Source organism: Atheta coriaria, unplaced genomic scaffold (assembly GCF_025399875.1).
Source record: "Atheta coriaria isolate IRGN ID8LTWV9N9 unplaced genomic scaffold, Caltech_Dcor_3.1 hic_scaffold_1_pilon, whole genome shotgun sequence".
NCBI lineage: Eukaryota > Metazoa > Arthropoda > Insecta > Coleoptera > Staphylinidae > Dalotia > Dalotia coriaria.
Window position 1 is genome coordinate 4,624,096 of NW_027045443.1, and position 22,715 is coordinate 4,646,810.

The 22,715-nt window shown below is 44.4% G+C and overlaps 3 protein-coding genes across 4 annotated transcripts; 1 reads left to right on the forward strand and 2 right to left on the reverse strand.

The window, feature by feature from the left end:
* Positions 1-4,873: 4,873 nt before the first annotated feature.
* LOC135793753 (intraflagellar transport protein 140 homolog) lies at positions 4,874-16,364 on the reverse strand. Its single transcript, XM_065304837.1, is given in 10 exon segments — positions 4,874-7,668; positions 7,722-7,980; positions 8,034-9,287; positions 9,565-10,402; positions 10,465-10,665; positions 11,473-13,063; positions 13,121-13,407; positions 13,469-15,703; positions 15,760-15,984; positions 16,041-16,364. Coding segments are annotated over 10 exon segments (7,287 nt in total). The 5' UTR covers positions 16,188-16,364; the 3' UTR covers positions 4,874-7,418.
* A 622-nt stretch (positions 16,365-16,986) lies between these two features.
* Positions 16,987-18,843, reverse strand: cpb (F-actin-capping protein subunit beta). 2 transcript variants are annotated; one of them, XM_065310046.1, is made up of 3 exons: positions 18,685-18,843; positions 18,297-18,508; positions 16,987-18,213 (listed from the first exon to the last, which is right to left on the reverse strand). In XM_065310046.1, the coding sequence occupies exons 1-3, from the start codon at positions 18,685-18,687 to the stop codon at positions 17,604-17,606; spliced, it is 825 nt and encodes a 274-aa protein (XP_065166118.1). In that variant the 5' UTR covers positions 18,688-18,843; the 3' UTR covers positions 16,987-17,603. The 2 variants fall into 2 exon arrangements, with proteins under 2 accessions (XP_065166118.1, XP_065166109.1); XM_065310037.1 differs by having other exon boundaries at positions 18,586-18,796.
* Positions 18,844-19,170: 327 nt separating this feature from the next.
* Positions 19,171-22,664, forward strand: smo (smoothened, frizzled class receptor). Its single transcript, XM_065309913.1, has 3 exons — positions 19,171-20,026; positions 20,093-20,939; positions 21,001-22,664. The coding sequence occupies exons 1-3, from the start codon at positions 19,447-19,449 to the stop codon at positions 22,163-22,165; spliced, it is 2,592 nt and encodes an 863-aa protein (XP_065165985.1). The 5' UTR covers positions 19,171-19,446; the 3' UTR covers positions 22,166-22,664.
* Positions 22,665-22,715: the final 51 nt, after the last annotated feature.

Sequence of the window (22,715 nt, forward strand, 5' to 3'; positions counted from 1 at the left end):
GCGAGGGAGGCGAAGGAGCGATGCGGAGGACGTGCAGACGCCGCCGACTCGCGCTGGATACTGAGCCAAAGCGATTCCTACCGTCGCCGAGGTGAATTCGCGAGGGAGAAAACTCGCGCACTCCGCACTACTATTCTTCTGTGGGTTTGTTTTTTTTTTTTATTCATCCAACTCGTACTCATATTAAAAATCATAAATATTTTCCAAGCATTACAACAAAACAATAAAAAATTTATTAAAAAAGTCCGCTCAATCAATCAAATTAAATAAAACAAATAAATACTCACAACAAGAGCATAAAACAGAGTGGATTGTCCGTCCTCTTTCGTGCGCACTTGTAATTTTTTCGTGTTTCCACTTGATTAAAACGCGACACAATTAAATTTCGATCAGAAAAAGCCCGGCACTAACCTGGGCGAACCTGCACGCTCCCCTTTTATCACATCTTCGCCCCGACGTGCATATCTCGTCTGTTTGATTTAATTGCTTGGAAAACATTTGTGTTTGCGCGCCGCACACATGTTTGCCGTTGTTATTGCCGCGCTCGCTCGTAGAGAACGGTGGAAATACGCGCTCAAAAACAACCACGGCCGGCGTCTGCATCGCTCACACTCGCCGCCGTCGCCGACTCATCAGACTCGGCTATCGATATAATTTTTAATTTTCAGCGTAATCGCCAATTTCGTCAATGGTATCGTATCGAACCAGCCGCGGGCGGCCGAAACACGCGCGACGAACGCGTTTTCAATAGAAGAAATGAACCGTCGCACTTGTATTCGTACAATGGGCCTCGTCGCAGCACACCGCCCGCAAAATCTACATTGAAACGAATAAAACCCGATAGTGCACGCGATTGCGCGTGTTTTATAGGTTTATCTTATTTTGCGGCGGGCTGTCTGACTGCGCCAGACTTCCCGGTATCTCGCGCGCGTTTTGCATCTGTTTCTGGTACATTCTCCCGCAATTAGTGACCAGTGCGTTCGGCTGGCCGGTGGCGTTTTTAATGTCCCAACGATTTGCATTTTCCGGCGCTCATCTTCGCGTTGAATTGCATTTTATATATTGTATATTTACATCAGGCATATCAGGCCGTATTTCAGCCGGACACGCAGATAGACGGAAAAAAACATATATGAAACATTAGTATACTGCGCACGATTGAAAGGATCAACCGGAAAACGCAAAGTTTCTGCAAGTGGGCGCACAATGCGCACGTTTGCGTTTGATGTGACAACAGGTTGATTGCGGCGGGTTTTCCTGTGGGCAGGAAAACCTCTTTCCTCCCGCACATGTCACGTCCGTTTCGATTGGACGTCGGGCGAAAGTGGTCCGTCGTCCAGCTTCGCGCAGTTTCATGTTTCAATTGCGCGCGGCGTCACAATGTGCCGCCGCTATCGTCTCCAGCGCCGCGCGCGTTGCTATGCAGATACGCAGCGAAAGCGGAAAGAGATATCGGAAGTGGCGTTTTTATTTGCGTCCCCGGCCGTTTTCATCATAGGACATAGGTACATACATCCAGCGTAACTATCAAATGAAAACTTCACGTTCGCGTGTAAAAAATAATTAAAAACAAACGCACGTTAATTGCCAGCCCGAAAAAAGCAAATATATTCGGCCGGGCGCAATGCTAACAATAAGTAACAAAATTTTATTAAACAACGCGCGGAATATTGCGAGCGCGTCGATCCAATATTAATAAAAATGCAAATAGAAATAAATGTAAATATTTTCCCATTTTAATCGCATATTATTCTCTGAAAATAAATTGCACATAAACACAATTTCATAAAAAATAATTGCCAGCGCAATTAAACGCAGTGCGCTGAACGTGCTCTAAGCCAGCCAACTAGCAACGCAATAAACATTCTTACTCGTTCGTTGTCACCGAACGCACAACCAAAAAAAAAACAATAACGAAAGAAATTCCCACAAAAAAAAATTGTCCAAAACTGAAAATTGCGAATTTCAGCACTTAAATTGCGCACAAGAACAACTGTATGCGTTCTGAAATCAATCTGCTATACATACAGCCACGTATGCGGTAGATTTCATTCGTTATCAACCGTCAATGTCGGTGCAGGCGTGCAACAGTGAAAATCCACCCGCGGCGTGTCTAATATTAAATATAACCGAAAACGCATCCAGCGACGAACGTGCACAAAACCCACACACGAAAATTTGCGTCGACTCTCTCGCGTATTTTACGTGTGCCGGTTTTTTGCCATCATCTAGTTTTTTGTTGCAAAAACGCTGTGGGGCGCGCGCCGTCGCCGCAATCGCTGCCTGCGCCAGTTATCATAGCCAATAATAGATGTGCAATGCGTTTCGCTCGCGGAAATTATTTAACAATGGTCAAAATGAACGAACAATAGATCGTTGCGCACCGCACGGAAAAGCTTCGTTTCAATCGTCGATCGGTATGCCCACCGACGCACATAAACTGCCAGAAAAAAAAAACCCACACACGAATTCCGAGCTTGTTGAGCGGATAGAAGCTGGAAATTATGAGTGTGTTAAAAGTGCCCATCGGTGTTTAGATTCTATTTCAATAAATACTCGTATGCCGTCACTTAGATGATAAACGACCCGTCGATTGCAGAATTACAAATGAATGGCTCTGAGCTGATAAGCAAAGACAACAAATCATCGAGACAATAATAACAAACTAAGTAAACTGCATTGAAAACTCCGTACATTGTATCTCCAGCAGTGAGACGATAATAAGCACGATCATTAAAATCCTACGGGGATGTCACAAATGCGCAAATATTTGCACGCAATGCGAACGTTTGCAAAACGACTTGTATCGTTGCTGAAAGTCAATTAGTTCGCATTGTCCTTGAATTCGCCGAATCCGGCGCACAAATTTGTTTTATTACATTGAATGCATTAATTCGATTAATCGGAGCTCATCCGATGTGCGTTCTCGCGCAAAATTTCAAAAAACCGAAACAACGAGCGTTCAAGGTGAACGCAATTATGTCAAATCGACTTGATTCCGTTTCATACGCGGATCATCATTTTTAATTGACGTTGCGTAACGTCAACATTTGTTGGAAAGTCGTGTCCCGGCTGTTTTTCCATTTCGAAACGCATCTGTCTTTATTTGTCTCACGTCTCCGACTGTTTTAATTTTATTTTTGTTAAAAGATATGCCAATTTGGAATATAATACAATGCAACGTTTGGCTACGATACGCAAAAGTGAAAGTTATTTATTATTGGTATTATTTTTAATTTAAAATCCGTGTGCGTGGTGGATTTGTGGGTGCGCGCATGAAAGAATAAAAGTTTAGGGTCAATGTCGCCGACCGCGTAATACGACTAATTGTTCCAGCATGAACCGCGCGGATATAAATCTGGTGGCGTGCGAGGCTAGCCACGATCAAATCGAAATCAAACGTGTCGCTTCACACCCATAAATTGACAAATATGGGCAATAAACCAGCGCCTAGCTATACGTAGATAACCCGAATTTTAATGTTGTAACTTGTAAGCGAAGCGCGGTGGTATGGCGCATAACGCACAACCGCTGGCTCCTTTCCTGCGGGCAATTTAATTAAGCAAATGCACACAGCGGTGCGAGACCAGCAGCCGCCGACAAACGGCCAGCGACGCAACCAACGACTTGTTGTTTTAATCGAATTCTCTTCGTTTTTTCCGGGCCGGCGTGCGTCTCGCGGTGTCCCGCGGGGATGCGTAAGCCGAAAACGCAAAAACGGAATTAATCGCGATAATAGCCGCCACCGCCGCCACCGCCGCCGTCGTCTCTGTCTCCCGGCGGTGGAAATTCGGCACGCGGGACACGCGTCGCATCTGCGGGCGTGCATAATGGCAGGTTGTATTAGAAAATCGTACGATTTTATTGTTAAAGTTTTAATCCGTATCGCGTCGGCACGTCCGGACGGCGGCGGCTGCAGTCGCAGGAAGGAAACCAATAAGAAGGTCGTTGTGATGCCGCCGCCGGCGCCGAAATCGGCGGACTGTCGATCGTGTGCGCGCTAACAGACCGACATTTATTAACAAACTTTTAACCCGAGACGACAATCCGACGATTTCAAACAATTTCGTTATCGTTGTTGTTGTTGTAGCTGAAAAATTTGTTTCGCATGCCACATGAAACACGCGAGCGTATTAATCATACATCGATTTGAACGGGATGCAAACATCAACAAATTAGCAATCGTCGAAAACGCAAACAAACTTATGTCGTGCGTGTGCGCACATTCTGTTTGCGCTCGAGAGCGGGCAAGAAAATTGCGTTGTGTTGCTTTTTTTCACAAATTCAGATCGATCGCCGCTGCCCGAAGCAATTACGATTAATCGAGCGCATTACCTGCACGGATGCATGCACTATAGATGACGATCGGTGCGCAATTACTCTTGTTCTAATTAAAGCAAATTACAAAAGAAATTACGAACGTATGAAAAAATATTATCGAGTAAAGTGCATTGTTGCGCCATCTGTGGGATACCGCGACAACTAACAAATAAACATGGTGAATTATAATTTAAACAAAATTTGCGTAATTTGCGCTGAATTACATCTACTTGGCCGCAAATCGTCTTATTTAGAAGAATAATTCGTTTTAAACCCACAGTTAACATAATACTTTAGTTTGTTTATTTCTTTTCTATGCAGTGAGTAATTTAATCGTCAAATTTGTTTGTTTTTCAAATCACAGCAGAATAGCCAGCGACTGTGAGTCGCCAAGTTACTCATTAAAGTGATTAGTTTTTTGTTATCAATTTATTAAGTCTACATTCCAATTGTAGAAAGATACGATGTTTAGTAAGCAAGATAAAATAATCAAGTATCAAAATACGCAGAGCTCTTTTGCGTTGCCAACAATTAACAAAGAAAAAAGCGTAGGTAATAGAATGTTTTCTTTCGATTTGTATTTTAGATTTACTTTCATTAAAATAAACTATGTATAATATTTGTTTTTTAAGTTACATTAATATAATCAAATAGCACGTATTCAAACAAACCCCTCACATTGCATCTCCTCGATTAATTTTATGCGTGGCAAAACTCACACCACCAATCGCGGCTGTTTGTAAACGAATTAATCAGTGAAAACAATTTCAATTCGATTAAAACAGCGACAATTCGCCTATCGCGCCGACAAACTCCACAAGAAAATCGCGATTATTCATCGCTGAAAAATCGAAAAGTTTCTCATTGAGTTCGACATTGTTTCGTTACAATACTGTTTTCCATTCGCGTCCATCCCTCACTAAATTTAATATAAAACTCTCAACTTAAGCCGGTCATTCGCCAGTGTAAAATAGAAAATAAAGCGCTCTTTGCATTTGGGTATAAATCAATTATTTTGGATTAAACGTTTAAATGTATCATACCTAGATTAGCGTAAATCTTATTTGCTTACAAATTACAATTAAAATATTTCGTTAATATGTACAGGAACTATACGCTATTTTTTGTTTCAGCTAAAGTACTTATTCTTATTTTCATCAAATAAATTTTTTTTATATATATATATTTTATATATACCATAATTTGCAAATATTTAAGTATAAATTTCATATTGTTGTCACTGCATTCTTTCGTTTGCTTAGTCTGCTGTGTTATTTGGAGTCGACGTCGTCCTAGCTTAATATACATGTAGCCTACGCACTATGTGAATGAATCCGAAGTGTTTTCATGTCGCGTGAATGGCGTAGTCACAGCACCTCAGGCCTCGTTCGAATCGTGTGTGTGTGCACTTAGGCCGACGACAAAATGTTCACGTGCACATTCGGTCACAGATTGCCGGATGTATGTTTTGTTATGGTTGCCGGATTCAAGACGGGTTTTGATTTACCTTCTACTCGGATGCGAGCGGTTTCGCCTCCCCCATCCCGTCTAGCTAAATAATACTGTCGCTAAAATAAAACCAGTCTGGAATCGTATATCACATTGTTTTCAAATCATATAAAACATTAATTCGCGTCCAATCATTCGGGTTAGGAAAGAAAACACGTTATCCTATTAGTTAAATGCGCGGCGCGTGCGAATTTCGACCGATGCGCTTCGTTTCGCGTTGAATTTTCGGCGCTTTTCTACAAACTATTGGTAATGTGGTGTTGTGCGCATGTGTCATGCGGGCAGTTCGTCTTTGGTTTTCATCCACCAGTTCCACATTGCTTCAGATTCGATTTCGGGAAGTTATTTCAATCATTATGTACATAAAGTGTATTTTGCTGAGATTCCATCGTTTTTTTAATGCTAAACATTTTAGATTTGCAATGGCAGAAACCTGATTTCAAGAGAAAATTGCGAAGTATTTACACTAATAATGGCATTGTCCACTTGTTTTGGTTTTTTGGTTTAGTAAAATACCTAACTAAATGAAATCAAATCTTCTCTTGCATCAAAACATCCACTGGTAAATAAATAACTTCCAAATAATTGAAAAACTTCGTATTTACATCGTTAAGGTTTGATTTTGTGAAAATTGCACAATTTGTCGGTGTTATCTGTAAATTAATATAGTCTTAAGCAACCTTTGCGCATTATTTTCGCCCACTTAAAAGCATTAAAACTAATCTCGTAAAATTTCCGCTTACATCACTAGGTGTAAAAAATATATTAAAAAAGCAACAGATATTAGCATAAGCAGACGAAACTAAACAACTGCATGAATTCATTGTCTTGCTTGTCATCGCAAGTGGACACACCGTTTAAGAAAAAAAAAACTGATGCGCACGAGCAGCAGAGCAACCCGGCCCACATGACACGTTTACGTTTTGCCGTCTATTGCTAATACGTCTAATTAACCTACCGCCTAGCTAGAATATACCTACGAAGACATTTCCACATTTTCCTACAAATAATGACACCCTGTAACATTAAGTATGGCCATTTCGAGTGGGCGCCGTGGTTGAGTGAGCTCAATGTGCATCACATCCTCGTCAAATGAATCGCGATCGTGATCACCTCCTACTAATAAACCTAATAAGGCATTTGCATAATTTGTTGTAATTTGGTCGTTTGTGTTGTGTCTGCAATTGGATTCAACGTGTTCGATCGGCAATTGGTTCCCCGCGGCGCGGTACTATTGTAATCTAGACCTAATCAATTCGCCACCCTCCGCTGCAGCTAATTATCGCTGTTTCGTTCCTTCGTAACTCGTTTAATGCCCGTTTCGCTATGTGTACCTACCTAACTAGATATATTAATAAAACAAATAGTGGAATAAATCAACTCTATGGCACTTAAATCCTTAGATCAACATTCTAGCGTAATGTTCGCTTTGAATCGTCGAAAATTTAAAAAAAAAAACGTCTGCGCTTGTCATACAAATTTCGTTTTTGTTTTGTCATTGCCACCTTTCGCCGCATTCTTGTGAGTTTCTGCGCCTACCTATGCAGAAAATGTAATTGTGGTCCGAATGCCTGGAAAGGTGGCTGGGCTCAGTAGGTGGCTAGCACGTTGCCGTTAGCCGTTGGTACACTGGGAACAGGATGCGCATTCGCTGGATGCATCAGCGTCTGCTGCAGAATGGAACCGCCAGCCACCGATGTAGCGAGCGCACCGGCTTGCGTCGCCTGTGCCTGCATACTGGCCGCGCTCGTCGACACAGAGATCGGCGGTTGTTGAATTTGGATCTCAACAATCGGCGCTGCATTCGCAGGCAGCTCCTGCTGATGTTTTCGTAGATGCCTAAAACATCTTCGATGTAATTTTCTCCTTAAAAAAATAAATAAATGTGTTACCTAAGCATGTTGCCTTTTTCGACAAACGTCCTGCCACAGTCCGGGCAGGCATGTGGACGTTCACCACTGTGTGATCGCCGATGCGACACCAGATGCCCTTTGCACATGAAGTCCTTCTCGCAGAGGTCACACCGGAACGGGCGTTCTGCTTGCGCGCCTTTATTGTGTGATCGTTGATGGAAGAGCAGGTTACCTTTAAGCGGAAACGACTTGCCGCACTCGCCGCAGCTGAAGGGCCGCTCACCTTTGGGAGGAACGTCTTGATAAGTGCGCTTAAGTGGGAAGGCTACGGAAGCGGCGAGGATTGCTTACCTGTATGCGATCGCATGTGGTTTATAAGGTGTTCTTTACGCGTGAATGGCTTACTACACACATTACAACAATGCGGCGTCTCGCCAGTATGCTGCCGCAGGTGGTTGGTGAGGTGTTCCTTACGCGTGAACGTCTTCTGGCAGAATTCACAACGATGCGGCGATTCGCCCGTGTGTATCCGCACGTGGTTCGTGAGATGCTCTTTGCGCGTGAAACTTTTCGAACAGAAATGACAGCGATGCGGCGATTCGCCCGTGTGCTGACGCACATGATTGGTCAGATGCTCTTTGCGCGTGAAACTCTTCGTGCAATAGGTGCACTTATGCGGGGACTCACCAGTGTGCTGACGCACATGATTGACGAGATGGTCTTTGCGCGTGAACGCTTTCGGGCAATAGCTGCATCGGAAAGGCGTCTCGCCGGTGTGCTGCCGCACGTGGTTGATGAGGTGTTCCTTGCGCGTAAAGCTCTTCGAGCAGTAACCACAGCGATGCGGCGATTCACCGGTGTGTTGCCGCACGTGATTCAGCAGGTGCTCCTTACGCGTGAACGTCTTCGAGCAGAAGTCGCAACGATGCGGCGTCTCGCCCGTATGCCACATGATGTGGTTCGTGAAGTGTTCCTTGCGCGTAAAACTCTTACCGCAAATCTCACAACGGAAGGGTGTATCGTTGGTGTGCGAACGCATGTGGTTGGCGAGATGCTCTTTACGAGTGTATTTCTTCCCGCAAATCGTACACTGATGCGGCGTCTCGCCCGTATGCCACATAACGTGATTCATAAAATGTTCCTTACGCGTAAAACTCTTCTTACAGATATCGCATCGATGCGGCGTCTCACCTGTATGCTTCCGCACGTGGTTTACCATGTGTTCCTTTCGTGTGAAGGTCTTGGCGCAGTACTGGCAGCGGTAAGGCGTTTCACCGGTATGGCAACGCGTGTGGTTCTCGAGGTGTTCTTTGCGCGCAAAGGACTTCCCGCACACGGTGCAGTTGTATGGCTTGTCAGTCGAGTGCCGCTTCATATGGCGCTCCAGCGACGCGGCGTTCGCGAACACGTGAAAACACACGCTGCACGTGAACATACTGCCGCCGAGATGGCACTTTCCATGCCGACTGAGCTCCGCTGCATTCGGGAACGCCTTGCCGCATACCTGGCACGTGAACGGCTTGCGTTCTGTGTGGTAACGACGGTGGACTATTAGTTGGTAACGAAATTGGAACATTTTTCCACAGATATCACAAACATGTGTGCCTTGACGGGAGAAATCACAAAATAACGAAATTACCATGTGCTCACAACTTGCAACACACAACAAAATATTGCCAAGATTGCCAGAAATCATCAATTCAAACAAATTTACAAACAAATTCACAAAACAAAAACAAGTTTTCTTGCATTCACTGATTGAATGATTGACACATATTGACTTTATTTAAAATATTTAACTATTGACTCTTCTTCACATGCATGAACCAACAATCTTGATTTCACATTGAATAAACAGATTCTGCATTGTATTATTTCATACCTGCAATAATAGTTGGTGAATTCTCCGCGTTGATTCCGCTAGTGGAGGCTTCCTGCTCATTCTCGAGGACTTTCGGCACCGAGGCGATGTTATTCACAACGCCGCCCTGTAAATTAACACCCTGCTGGTTCTGCCCGGTCTGCACCAATGTGCCGGCCGTGGGCTCAGTCTGAATCTTGCCGAAAACTTCATGGTACGCCAGCAGCTGATTGAAGTCGTCGACATTCACCTTAAACATGTTCTGCACCATCTCGACGCCTATCGTCTTCGCCAGGTCTTGATCCGGTAAACCTGTCGAGATCTTCACAATACTCCCATCCGCAGTGCGCACATCCATCAAGTTGGGTTTGATATCCTGCAGGCCGAACTGCGCAGACAAAAACTTAGTCGCGCTCTGCAGTGTTTTCTCATCCTTAATGTCGTGCATTTGTTCATCACCGCCGGCGGAATTCGCGTTTTGTTCGGCTGTTTCCATACGTACGACATTATCAAGTACTTGCTGTACTTGCAGCTGCTGGAGATGCTGCACGGACATCGCCTGTGGCGGCAGTTGATTGTTCTCGCCCTGGATGTGCAACTGTGCTTGTGCAAGATGAGTAGCCAGCTCCTTGTGCTCCTTATTGTCATCAATCACTGATACCATGTTGTCTTGCACCTGTACTTGCACCATGTTGCTCTGGCCAAGATTGTGCTGTGTCTGCTGCTGTTGGTGATTGTTCAACTGGTTGTTGGGAGTGTCCAGGTGCATTGTACTTGTAGGCACTGTTAGATTTGCATTGTGTGACAGCAGAATGTTGTCTGGTTGGATCAGGCTTGAGTGCTGAGTCACAGATGTATCCTGCAGGAATAATTAGTTACTTTTAGCAATGTTTGTATGAGTTAGTAGTGATTGTTTATTACTTGAGATAGTTTTTGGTTGTCGTTGCGCGCGGCCGAGCCAGGCAGGCCGTAAACAGACACTTGTGGTATTGGTCCTGGCAGTAGGTTGGTGAGCACCCAGTATTTGGCGACAGAGCTGAGCGCGACGGCGTTGAGTGCGGTCGTGTTCACGCGCAGATCGGTCACGGCTGTCGTAGTGCTGGTCTGTGACCTGGTGGAGCCCTAAAAGCGCACAAATGAGACGCTGGAGGTGTGCGAGCGACGGCGCCGGATACATACTTCATTGTTGCCATTGTTCGCGTGTGCGGGTAGCGCCTGCGAGCCCTCTGCGTTCATGTTGGGGGTGCGATGCGTGCCCGGCGGATCAAGTCATCGCGCGCGAGGCCGTGCGTGCTGTGTGTTTTTCAAATACAATCACGTGAACTCGCTCGCCGCCGCCTGTCAATTCATTGTTGTCGGCCGAAGGTGCCGAGGGACGCGAAGGGAAGCCATTACAAGCGCGGCGCGGTAGCGGCGGACGCAGGAGATATTAGAGCGCACGTCGGCGACGGAAAACGCCGGGGCTATCGTACCACTATTACTCCGAACACTTCTTCAACGGTCACAAGCGTTTCCTGCACACTTTGCGCTGACTTTTTACTCACAAGTCGCATGGACGCGCGCGGGGTGGTGCAAACATATAAACAAACTAAGATGGCCGGCGCGACGTTGCCATGCGTGCATCGCGTTCGACCCAATGCGCGTTTTTTTTTTTTCAAAAATAAATTCGACATCTTAAATCATAAACACTCACTGATTCATTATCTAAATTCACACCATGAAACAACTTGTTTTTTAACCTATTTCTGTTTAATCATGGAGTGATAGCACAAATAAACTCAATTTTTCGAACAAAAAACATGCAGTAACTTCAAACATGGCAACGCCGCATTTGACCACAATGAGGATGCGCGTGGGACGCAAATCTGCGACGCACAACTTTCAAAAACAATAACAAAAACCCAATGTTGATTCTCAATGATGTATTATAAACATGTATATAAACATAAATTTAATGTAGATTTTATAACAAATAAATATCAAACGTTCTTCTTTCTATTCTTCAATAAGTTCCTCGTTAATCTCGTGATCATCTTCAATTTGCTCGCTGGGTTTGTTCAGATTGGGGACGAGAGATGTTACCGGAATACTCAAGCCCCTCGCAAGTGCATCTAGCAATTCTTTATTAACATAGTATGTGATTGGAGTTTGCGTGGTCGATGCTAAGATTTGTCTCAACTCCAAGAAATACAGTTTGGCATCGTCAAACTTCTCGTTTTTAATCGCCATTTGAATCATGAGCGCATAAATGTCCCCGCGGCGCACTGACGTCTCCAATTCGCTATCACCTCCGCTCAATAACATTTTACACTGCTGTAAACCAGAATTATAATCCCCGCGCTCAAAAATGCGCTTGATATCAACAAAGCGCTTTACTGCAGTTAATTGCTGCTGCATGATTTCCGTCGCTCTTCGATGTGCAATCACATCATTCGGTTGTGTTACTTTCGCTAAAGATCTTTGCGCTTCAGTTAAAGCACCCAGAGCTTTCTCATAGTTCTGGAATTCATCAATTTCAACATGTGCACAGGCCACATAAAAATTCGCTAAGAGATCAAGGGCTTTGCCTTTCAAGTAAAAATTGATGATGTTCTTGAGAACATCCGGTTGATTCTGCCAGTCAAGAGTTTGTAGATAATTCGCCGCCATGATGTAAATCTCTCGCTGGCGTGACACTCCAGCAAAGAAAATAATCTTGTCGGTGTCACCCGACTTCAGGAGTGCTTTCATTCCTTTGATTTTATCCCCAGCCTGGGTAAACTTCTTTGTCGCCAGGTGATAGTTACCTTGACTCATCAAAGTCTCTGCGAGACTTTCCAGAATACGCACGCGCAGCTCCTCCGTCACCTCTGCTTTATTAGGTGTGAGTCTTTCAGCCAACTCTTCATCAAGTTGCACACTGTGCGCTAGGCAGAGATCAATCGCATCGGAAAACTTCTTTCCGATAGCAAACATGTCCACAGCTTTCTCATACTGTTCATTAGTAATAAAATATTCAGCACACTTTTTAATCAAAGCCGGATCTGAGTTTTTATCTAGATCCCTGGCGACCAATTGCAGAGTGTCAAACTCACGCGTTTCAAATGCCATGTCCAGCGCTTTGTGGAACATTCCACCTCGGTGGTACAACATGATGGCTTTATCTAAAGCATTAGCTCTCTCGAAGTATCTGGCGCATTCCATTTGTTCGGCCAGACCTGCTACCAATCCTATGTTCCATAGTTCTTCGTCCATGTGGTGCTCAGTGCAGAGTCGCACTGCGTTACAATAAGCGTTCGCTCTCTTGAAGAACGCCACGGCATATTCGATATTCCCTAAGGTTTCATAATGTCGCGCCAAGTGGTAACACGCTGCTTTATCACTAGAAGAACGTGCAAGATCACACGCACGGGATTCATCCCCCAGGAAGCAAAGGACTCGCACCTGGGAGTAAACGTCATTCGCTTTGCCGTAAATCTGCAAAGCTGCTTGCATGTCTCCTTGGCTCTCCGTGTATTGGCCCCACCATTTGATCAAATCACTGAATAGAAAATTTTTACATGTTAATAACTAAAGAAAACAAAATAAATCAACTTACGGATCGGTTGCCCTTGACATGTATTGATGTAATAAGTCAGGGTGATCCATCAGCATTCTAGGTACATCATACTGGTGAGTCATTGCTTTTTCATAGCGTATAATCGCCTCATTCAGTCGACCATCTGCTTCCAATCCGCGAGCTGCTGCATGTTCCGTATTCCTCAAATGAATCCTATCTTTACTATAGGCAATCGCCAGAGACAACTCTATTCTATTTCGTTGGCGATAGAGTTGGTTCAACAGATCATGGCGATTGCACTCAGTTAATAATTGCTCAGCCTCTTCCTACATACAATTAATTAGGTTAAAACATTCAATAAATCAATTGGTAACACTTGATACTTACCAACATGCCGAGTTGCACCGCTAACACAGATAGTTTTGCTTCAAACACCAGACTCTCATCATTCATAGCTTGTCGCAATGCTCGTGCAGCACGTGCGTTACCCATGTGTCCCAGACACACACCAGCTACATCCAAACGCCGAGTCTTCACACACATGCGTGCCAAACTACTCCAGACGCCTGTACTTTGAATGGATTTGATTGCTTTGAAAGCCTCATCCATATTACCCAGTGATAGATTATAGCTAAAATCTAAAACTGCGTCTTTCGTTGCCTTGTTACACGTCTCCAAACCATTGAAGTCATTCATCAGTTCACGATGCACGGAGAGTTTTTGCAATATGGCGATGTACGGTGTAGCCATACCCAATAATCTGGCTTCTGGGTCTGTCATGCGGATGTCTTGAATGGAAATACCGCGATCATGCGAATAAAACATGGTAACAAGGATTTGTTCTTCAAGATCCAAGGGTTTCTGATTGATTTTCTGTATTCGTTTCAGGTCATCCATGATAATCTTGTCTCTAGCGGACATTGATCGTTTCTTCGCATTGCAGCAAAGCAGGCGTGAGTCATCCACGTCCCAGCAAATGGTTAAAATCACGCGATTTGAACATATCCGCGCGAAATTCTCCTGGAACGTCTTCTCTGTCGTCCCGTCTTTATCATAATACTCCTCGGCTTCACCATTGCTATCCTGCGCTTTGTAAAAATCATATTGTACTATACTGTCATCTTCAATGTCCCAGATGTAGAGGATCCCATCGGGGATTAAATTGGCATCGGCCAATGTGAGCGCAATTCTGTTACCAACTCGATTGGACTTTGCTTGAATGATCTCGCCAAAGTCCGGCACCATGTCATACATTGACTTCACTGGAGTCGTCAACTTTGGTTCATCGCCTGATAGATTATACAGTTTCAGAAAGCCGTCCATTGTGAACACTGTGAGGTTTTCACCAGCTAGCTCCATTCCAATTGGTTCCCCTTCGCTGGCAATCACAGGAATCTGTGATAAAATGGTCCCCGTTGAACTGCGAATTGTAATCCCAGTTTGGAACATCACGATGACATTCTTCACATGCAGGCAGATCTTTTCGTTATCGCATGGGAAGTTGCCTAGTTCAATAGCAGTCATTGCCGTTTTTCTGGATAACGAATAGACGGCGATTGCGCGTCCATTGGTAACAGCCAAGTATTCTTCGTTGATTGCCAAGTCTCCAACTTGTATGTCGCACTTTACCGAAGCACGTCCTTCCGGGGTTTCTATAAGGATTTCATTTGCGGTTCGTTGAGTTGCCCAGATTCTTTCTGTGAAAGAAGCTGCAAGTAATTGTTCCTTCATAATGTACACGCGTGTCACACAGTTCACACTCAACAATGGCCGCCGCAACTGAATCGTACCCCAATGCAATTGTTTCACGGTACCGGTAACACCACTAATATTCTGTAACTCCCAGCAATCCTCGGGGTGTCTGGACTTGTTGTTCGCCGCACGTACCCAGAAATAAATCCGGCCGCAATGCGTACCCGCACATATAGTTTGATTCACACGACAATAAGCTATGCACGTGAACATCTCATTCATTTGCCGACTGAGATCTTCGCCGGGAGTACCAAAGTTCTTCAACATTGTGGGCAGGACGTAATTGTATTGAGTATCTATATCCCACACCTGCACGGTGAGATCCCCAGTAAGGATTGCTAATGAGGTGGCACCACACCAGATAAGACCCTGGTTGATGGTCCCACGGTTCATCTGCCCTCGTCCGCTCATTTTCACTTTGACCAATTCACTCAGGTGACCCTGGAAATCCACACGAAAGTGTCCAATGGTAAAACCCTCCATCATCACAATGATTGAGTCTGAATTCGGATGGTAGAGGATATACTTCAAGGGGGTGCCTTCGGTGTTGAGGACCTCGGCACATGCGCCACCTTGGTTGATGTAGTAGATGACGCCGCTCTGGGTGCCCACGAAGAAACAGGTGTTGTCACTGCCGTCCTGGACACGGAATTTTCTCGCTGTTGTTTTGGGGCGCCAATTGCTGAACATGTCCAGGGCTCGCTCGTCGCCATTTACCGCGGCTTTAGCTAAACCTTCAACGTCGTATTCGGGTGAGGTCTTGATGGTCAATCGGAAGGTCACTTGAGTGATGCTATCTTTGAGATCATGGTGGAATGCTGTTATTACTTCGCCCCTTGAATCCACTTTCCAGCCCACCAGATTACCGGCCTTCAAATTTGATTTTTTGAGTGTTTTTCTAATAAAAAAAAATTAAATAAACTTACTGTATCACAACTGACTAGCCTGCCTCCCTTTTCGCTAAACTCCAAGATAGTAATCGGCCCCAAGTGAGGCGTAGCGACGTGTTGAAATTCTTTATCTCCGGTCCATACCTTCAACTCAGCGTTTTCCCATCCGGAGGCTAAAATATGCCGCTCCGGGTGCCAAGTCAATGCAGTCACTTGCGAAACCGCATGATATGGGAAATTCACATCATTCAAAGGCTCACCCTTTAAATATCCAATCAATTATTCATGTATTCACAATCACACAGTGTAATTCTTACCAATTCGTCGAAAATCGTCACGAAACCGCCGCGTTCCTGCGAATAACTGGCCACGGCGAGCAGCGGCGAGAGAGGGTGCCAGATTTCGTCTGTGGTGATGGTGTCCGCCTCGGCGAAGTTCACCGGATTCTCGAAGTACAACGTCATCCTATCTATGCGGTAAAATAATTTGAAATAAACGACCAAATAAATTTATTGCGTCTGATCTTTATCGTGTGGATTTTCTGAAGTCATTTCAATCGATTGAAATCGATTGTTTGAAGCGTCGTCAAACCGCATCGCCAAGGCAACCGAAACGCTGATGCCGCCAACGCCGGCGCGATGATGATTATGTTTGCCATGGCCTTGAGGTGCGCTCGGGCACGCAAAGAAGTATCACCTGTTAGTTACCTGAGCGCCGGGCAGGTGAAATGGTAGGATTGCGGTCTTAAGCTTAGATGGATTCGTATTGTCGCTTGCGCCACGCTCTGAAGTTTGAAAATGTTTTGCAAAATATTTCTTTACCGTTTTTGTGGCCAAATAATCATAAAATTTATAATTTAACAATTAATTTGTAGGTTTATTGATATTTTTTAATAAAAAATTGAGTAATAAGTGTTATTTTTAACAAATTAAGCAGGAAAACGTTTTTTTACTGTTTTGTCAATGAATTAGATGAAATAAATTGGCAAAATTGTTAAATTTGCGTCTCTGGTAGGAAAAAATGTATAAAAAATGATTTTCAGTTGTTTATTAAAGAGATAATTAACTGTATTATTTGTTTTATAGTAACTGTGCGTCCAAGTTGTTAAAAAATTGATTTTGTCAACAAAAAAGTAAGTTTTCCCTTTTGTTTCATAAATTTCTCAGTAAAATTTGGGCTTTCTTGGCGTAAAACATACTTTCCAGAAGACGAAAGAACAAAAAACGTATGAAAAATGACTCCTGGAAGGATAACAAGAGGTGGTTTATATAAAAATGTAGTTTTATTAAAGAATAATTTATAATACAATATATTCTATCGTCCAAATGAAACAATGTAATCAATTTAATATAATATTGTAGGAAAGATAGATATAGTTCACAACTTACTACGACTCATCAATATCCACGTTGAACTATGAATCAATACAAGAACACGCCAGCGTCGTGATTCCTCCGTAATTGAGCTTAAGTTTGTTAAAATTTAAATGTCTTAACTAGGTGTATCTCGTTACTTCGTGAATGTCGGGTTAATGTGGCTTATCGTAGACGCGAATCGGGGGCTAGATAAATACGACGCGAGCGGAATTCGTTGAACGTGCCCGGGCGGGCGGGACTGTGAAGCGGTGGTGCGCCGCTCGTCGTGGTGACGCGGAAGAAGGAAATGGGGGCGCGCGCGCGCGCGGCAAGCGGAAAACGCGCCGAAGCGTACGTATCACGTGAACCCCTCGGTCGGCATTCGTTAAAAACAAAACCAGCGCTGAAGATATTGCGTTAATAATCGAAAAGAAACCTCCTAATTCGTTAAGTAAAAAATGAATCGCGTGTGCGGGCGCGCTCATCGCCGCAGCAGCCGTACACGTCGACGCCGGGCGCGTCGCATCAGTTCTCCTGCTTGTTGCGGCGCTGTAGCGCGGCGGCTAGGTCCTGCCGTAGCGTCTGCTGGTGGCGTGCGTCGTTCAGCGGCTGCTCGCTGCGCAAGCTATTGACGATGTCCTTCGTCTTGCTAAAGTAAATCTCATTCAACGTGTTGCGGATCTGATTCTCCATATTCTCGACCATCTTGCCGATGTTGGCGATGTGCGGGTTTGTCTCGTTGCAGGCCAGCGTCTGCTCCACCTGCCGCGTGAGACTACCACCGAGGTTCATTGTGCCCGAGCTCGGTTTGTTCGTCTGCAGCCAGAGCATCACCGTGCTGGTCATCTTATAGAGCGGATTGCGACCGAGCGTGCGCTCTGTCACCTCGACGACATGGATTGAATCCCAGCAGCCCTTGATCTTCTTGCTGCCATCGCCCGTCTTCTTGATGAGGATAACGCCGGCGAAGCCGTATTCCAAGTCCCAGAAATACACCGAAGAGACACCGCCCTCAAAGTACATCTCCCGATACAAGTCGAACGCGCTGTTGGCCTCAACCTCCAGCTTACGGAGACGCTCTGATGGCAGAGAGCCATCGTCCAGCGGCGGGTCGTACGTGTTCGACCATGGCGACCTTTCAAACACATCACAAACATGAATTTAACCATCACACAACATGCATGAGTCATCTGTACAACCATGCATGAGTTGTATTACCTGTAGGAGTCGCCGTCGCGGTTGTAATCACAAAGAAGATAATCCTGCTTAGTCTGCTTGTCTTTGACAATCTTCAGAGGCTGGTCCACTGAGGAGAGCAGATCATCACACAAGCCTGGAGCCAGATCAATTAGGTCTACCAAATTCTTTTCGATTTCCTGCGGCGGCAAGCGCCGCATCAGGTCTAGCGCGCAGTCGAACTGTTGATCCACCTGAAACAGCAGCCAGCAGGCGGTCAGAACACTTCTCGGGTATTCGTCATGCAGTAGGGTGTGACAAAAGGATTCACCGGAATGCGACGTGGATAGATATGGAAGTTGTATTGGGGTTGGCGGACCAGTCCTACATCGTCGTCACCACCGTGCAGGCAAAGCGTCAGGCTACCTACCATCTTGGAAAGTCGCGTAAAATAATAATTATACTATTCGCAAAATGTTGGAACGCGCTCTTCTATCACAATTTTTATTGGGTTGACAATTGTCAACTCCTTGACATCAACGATCGCGATGTTGCGAAGGTTAAGTTTTTCTCACCAGGTCTACTCATCATTGTCCCCACTCCAAGTGCATTAAAACACAATTTATTCAAAGTATTACTTATTTTTACTTAAACACTAACTATATTCGTTATAGATACTATTATTAATTACAAACATTGATTTTATTGCTATAAAAATGCTTAAAAATCCGATTGATTTACAATTTCTCTAGATTCTGGGGGATTTAAAAAAACACCAGAAAAGCCTTGAAGTATACCCGCCGCGAAATTCGAAGTTTTCTGCGATTTTGTCCATGTTTAACATGTTTTCGACGATTTCACAAGCATAAATAATCAAAATTCACTTGCAATGCAGTAAACAGGTTATTTTTGAGCATGTTGGTCGTTTATTGCTCGCAATTTGTACGCAAAATGTCTTTTAATAAACATCTCTGGGGTGGCCGGCTTCTTCGTCTATTTATGGCCAGTATCCGCATTCCAGCACGCGGGTGGTCCCGCGCTCTCTCTCTCACTCAGCAGCTTCTGCGCAACAAAAGCAGTTAAACCGAAGGCAAAAGCGCAACCAGAGCTTAACTGGCATGTCTTCCAAGAAGGAAAACTGCACGCGAACGACGCCGTAAGACTTCAATGTTGTCGTGGTTCTCGTGACGAAATGCTGCTGGTGCTGTTGCTCGCAGCGGTCGTGCGCTGCGGCGTGATCAACACGACGAACGCCACCGCCAACGACTACTTCCCCTACGTGCGCCATTCCCCCGAGAGATTCGACAAGTCTCTGCTGGACTTAAACCTGGATTACTGCCCGCGTCCAGCGAAATGTGTCCCACTGAACTACACAACATGCATGGGCGCGAAGCTGCCGTACGATTCCACATCGCTCAACCTCACCGACCTGAAGAGCCAGGAGGAAGTGCAAGAAAAACTCGCGATGTATCAATATCTACGCTTCATTCCAAAGTGCTGGGCGGTCATACAACCCTTTCTGTGCGCGCTGTACATGCCCAAGTGCAAGAATGACATGGTGCACCTGCCCAGCAAGGAGATGTGTAAGATCACAATGGGCCCGTGCCGAATTTTATACAACACGACGATATTTCCCGACTTTATGCGCTGTGAGGATGAACAACTGTTTCCATCAAGGTGTAAAAATGATATTCATGAGCTCAAATTCAACACTACAGGCTTTTGCATGGAGCCTTTGGTTCGGACAGATCATCCAGATTGGTTTTATCAAGGTAATACACAAATCAGCATGTTTCTAATCATTTTTATACAACTAATCACTAATTTTCTTTGTCTAGATATTGAAGGTTGTGGATTAAGGTGCAAGGATGCATTCTACACAGAAAATGAACAATATCAAATCCATAAACTGGTTGGATATTGCGTTTTACTGTGTATCACCTTCAACTTGTTCACAATCGTCACGTTTATGATCGACTGGAAGACAGCGAATAAATACCCGGCGTTGGCGATCTTCTACATCAACATCTGCTTCTTCGTGTCATACAGCGGCTGGCTGGTGCAGTTCCTCGGCTATGAAACACGCGAAGATGTTGTATGCAAGAAAGATTTCACGCTGCGTAAATCCGAGCCGAGTGCAACCGAAAACCTATCCTGCGTCATCGTCTTTGTCATGGTTTACTATTTCCTTATCGCTGGAATGGTATGGTTTGTGATATTTGCTTATGCATGGCATATGAGCTCCCTGCAAGCTCTGGGAAAGATCCAGGAACGCGTTGATAAGAAAAAGGCATACTTTCATCTAGTTGCGTGGAGTTTACCGTTGATGTTGACCATCACGACAATGGCGCTTGGGGAAATTGACGGCGACTACGTTACGGGGATTTGTTTCGTTGGCTTTGTCAATACAGCAGCCAGAATGGGCTTGTTATTGACTCCGTTAGCAGCTGCGATTCTAGTGGCTGGTTATATTATCATCCGAGGGTTGATTCTGTTGATTAGAGTGAAGATAGAAAGTCGTGAGATTATCTCGGAGCATTCAAGTCGTAAAATTCGTTCAAACATCGTCCGGATGGGAGTTTTCGCTTTGTTTATGCTGGTGTTTTGTATCATTACGTTTTTCTATCATGGTTATCGAGCTATCAACACAGCCAACTGGGAACGCAGCTTATACCATTATATTTTGTAAGTTATTTATTTGTTTTCTTGATTTTCTATTGCAATATTTAATACTTTGTTGTTTCAGGTGTAAATTGACGAGTTTGAGTAATGATTACTCCTATTGCCGACAAGAAAGTCGTCCGAGTGTGGCAATGCTACAACTGCAGTTGATTGCGGTCTTTGGTTCTGGAATAGCAATGGCGTCGTGGATATGGTGCGGTGCAACGTTACACGCATGGGCGCGATACATCCGTCGGAAATTTCACTGCGAGATTGACGAGCCGATGAAACTACAAAAGCATAAAATCATCGCGAAGGCTTTTGCTAAGCGTCGCATGTTCAATCAAGGCGGACGCATTTCAATCGAGTGTCAAAATCACACCGACCCGGTTGGTTTACACTTCGATTTAAATTCAGCGGCGAGTAATGAGCTCAGCACAACCTGGGCGGCTAACTTACCACGATTGGTGAGTCGACGTGGTGCCGTCCCCAACGAGGTAACCGGCTCGGCATCCAGTAATAATCATTCAATTGATTCGGAAATGAGTTACAGCGTACGACACGTGAGTATTGAAAGCCGGCGGAATTCCGGGGACAGCCAGTTGAGCGTGCAGATTGCCGAGGTGAAAGCAACACGTAAGGTAAATACACGACGCTATCGTAATAGTTGCCGGCGAAAGCGTGATTTTCGCCGGCCATGTCGCGATGTGTTGGGTAAGAAACTTAGCAAGGGTGGTAGTAAACGCGAAAGCAGTACCAGTTTAGACTCGCATTTCGGCCAGCAGCTGCTTAATGTATTAGACGCTAAGCAATTTGCACCAAACATGAATCGGCGTGCTGGAAATGCCGGCCTTGATGGCCAGCATATCAACGCACTTTTGAGTAATGGCCGACTTGTGATACCTTGTCTCAAATCAGGCAGCGAAGACGAAAATGTCTCGGTGACAATCTCCGAGTCGAAATTCAATATGGTCGTCACAAACAACATGGATCTGAATGATGAGTTAGTGATGAAGTCGCTGCGTCAGGGACTACACATCGAGGAGCTGGATGGCACATCATCGTCAGAATCGAGTTGTGATGAAGAGCGCCGACCATTGGTGGTGCAAATTCGCGCAGTGAGTGACGGTGAGGACTCCGACGTTGAAGCAGAACGCGCAGACGCAGGAAAAAACGAATTGTGCTCCAGCAATTCATCTTATCCTGAATTAAAGCAACTAATGCAAAGCTCGATTAATTCAGGTGCGTAAATTCGACACTCAGAATATATTTATTCTGGCTGAACAGTTCCAGTGCAACTATGAGAGCGAGACTGACACCAAACCAATTTGATTTTATTGGGTTTTATTACTACAGAATGAGCAACGAACAAAATAATTTTCTTATGCAGGTCGTGCCTTGATACGTACCTTGGTAAACGATTAACGTAAAGATATACCTAGTAGTTTATAGACTAGATTAATATCTTTGAAATCTGAGATTAATGAATATGTACATAGTAGTTAATAAGCCTAGAATTATCAATTGTATAAAATTGTGACAAAATTTGACGACAAAAAGACTGCCATACTATTTTTATACTTACCTGTTACAAAATATTTGCAAGTAATTTGTATTTTACAGTGATTATAATGAGAAATGTGCTTTTGCAACGAATTGAATAATTGTTACTTTACAAACAGTTTTATACAAGAATGTATTTGATTCTTTTACACGTGTTTCATATGAAGAAATATAATCTAAACCAAAGACTCTTTTGTTTATTGTAGAAACTTGTGGTGCAGATTACCTTGGAATTTG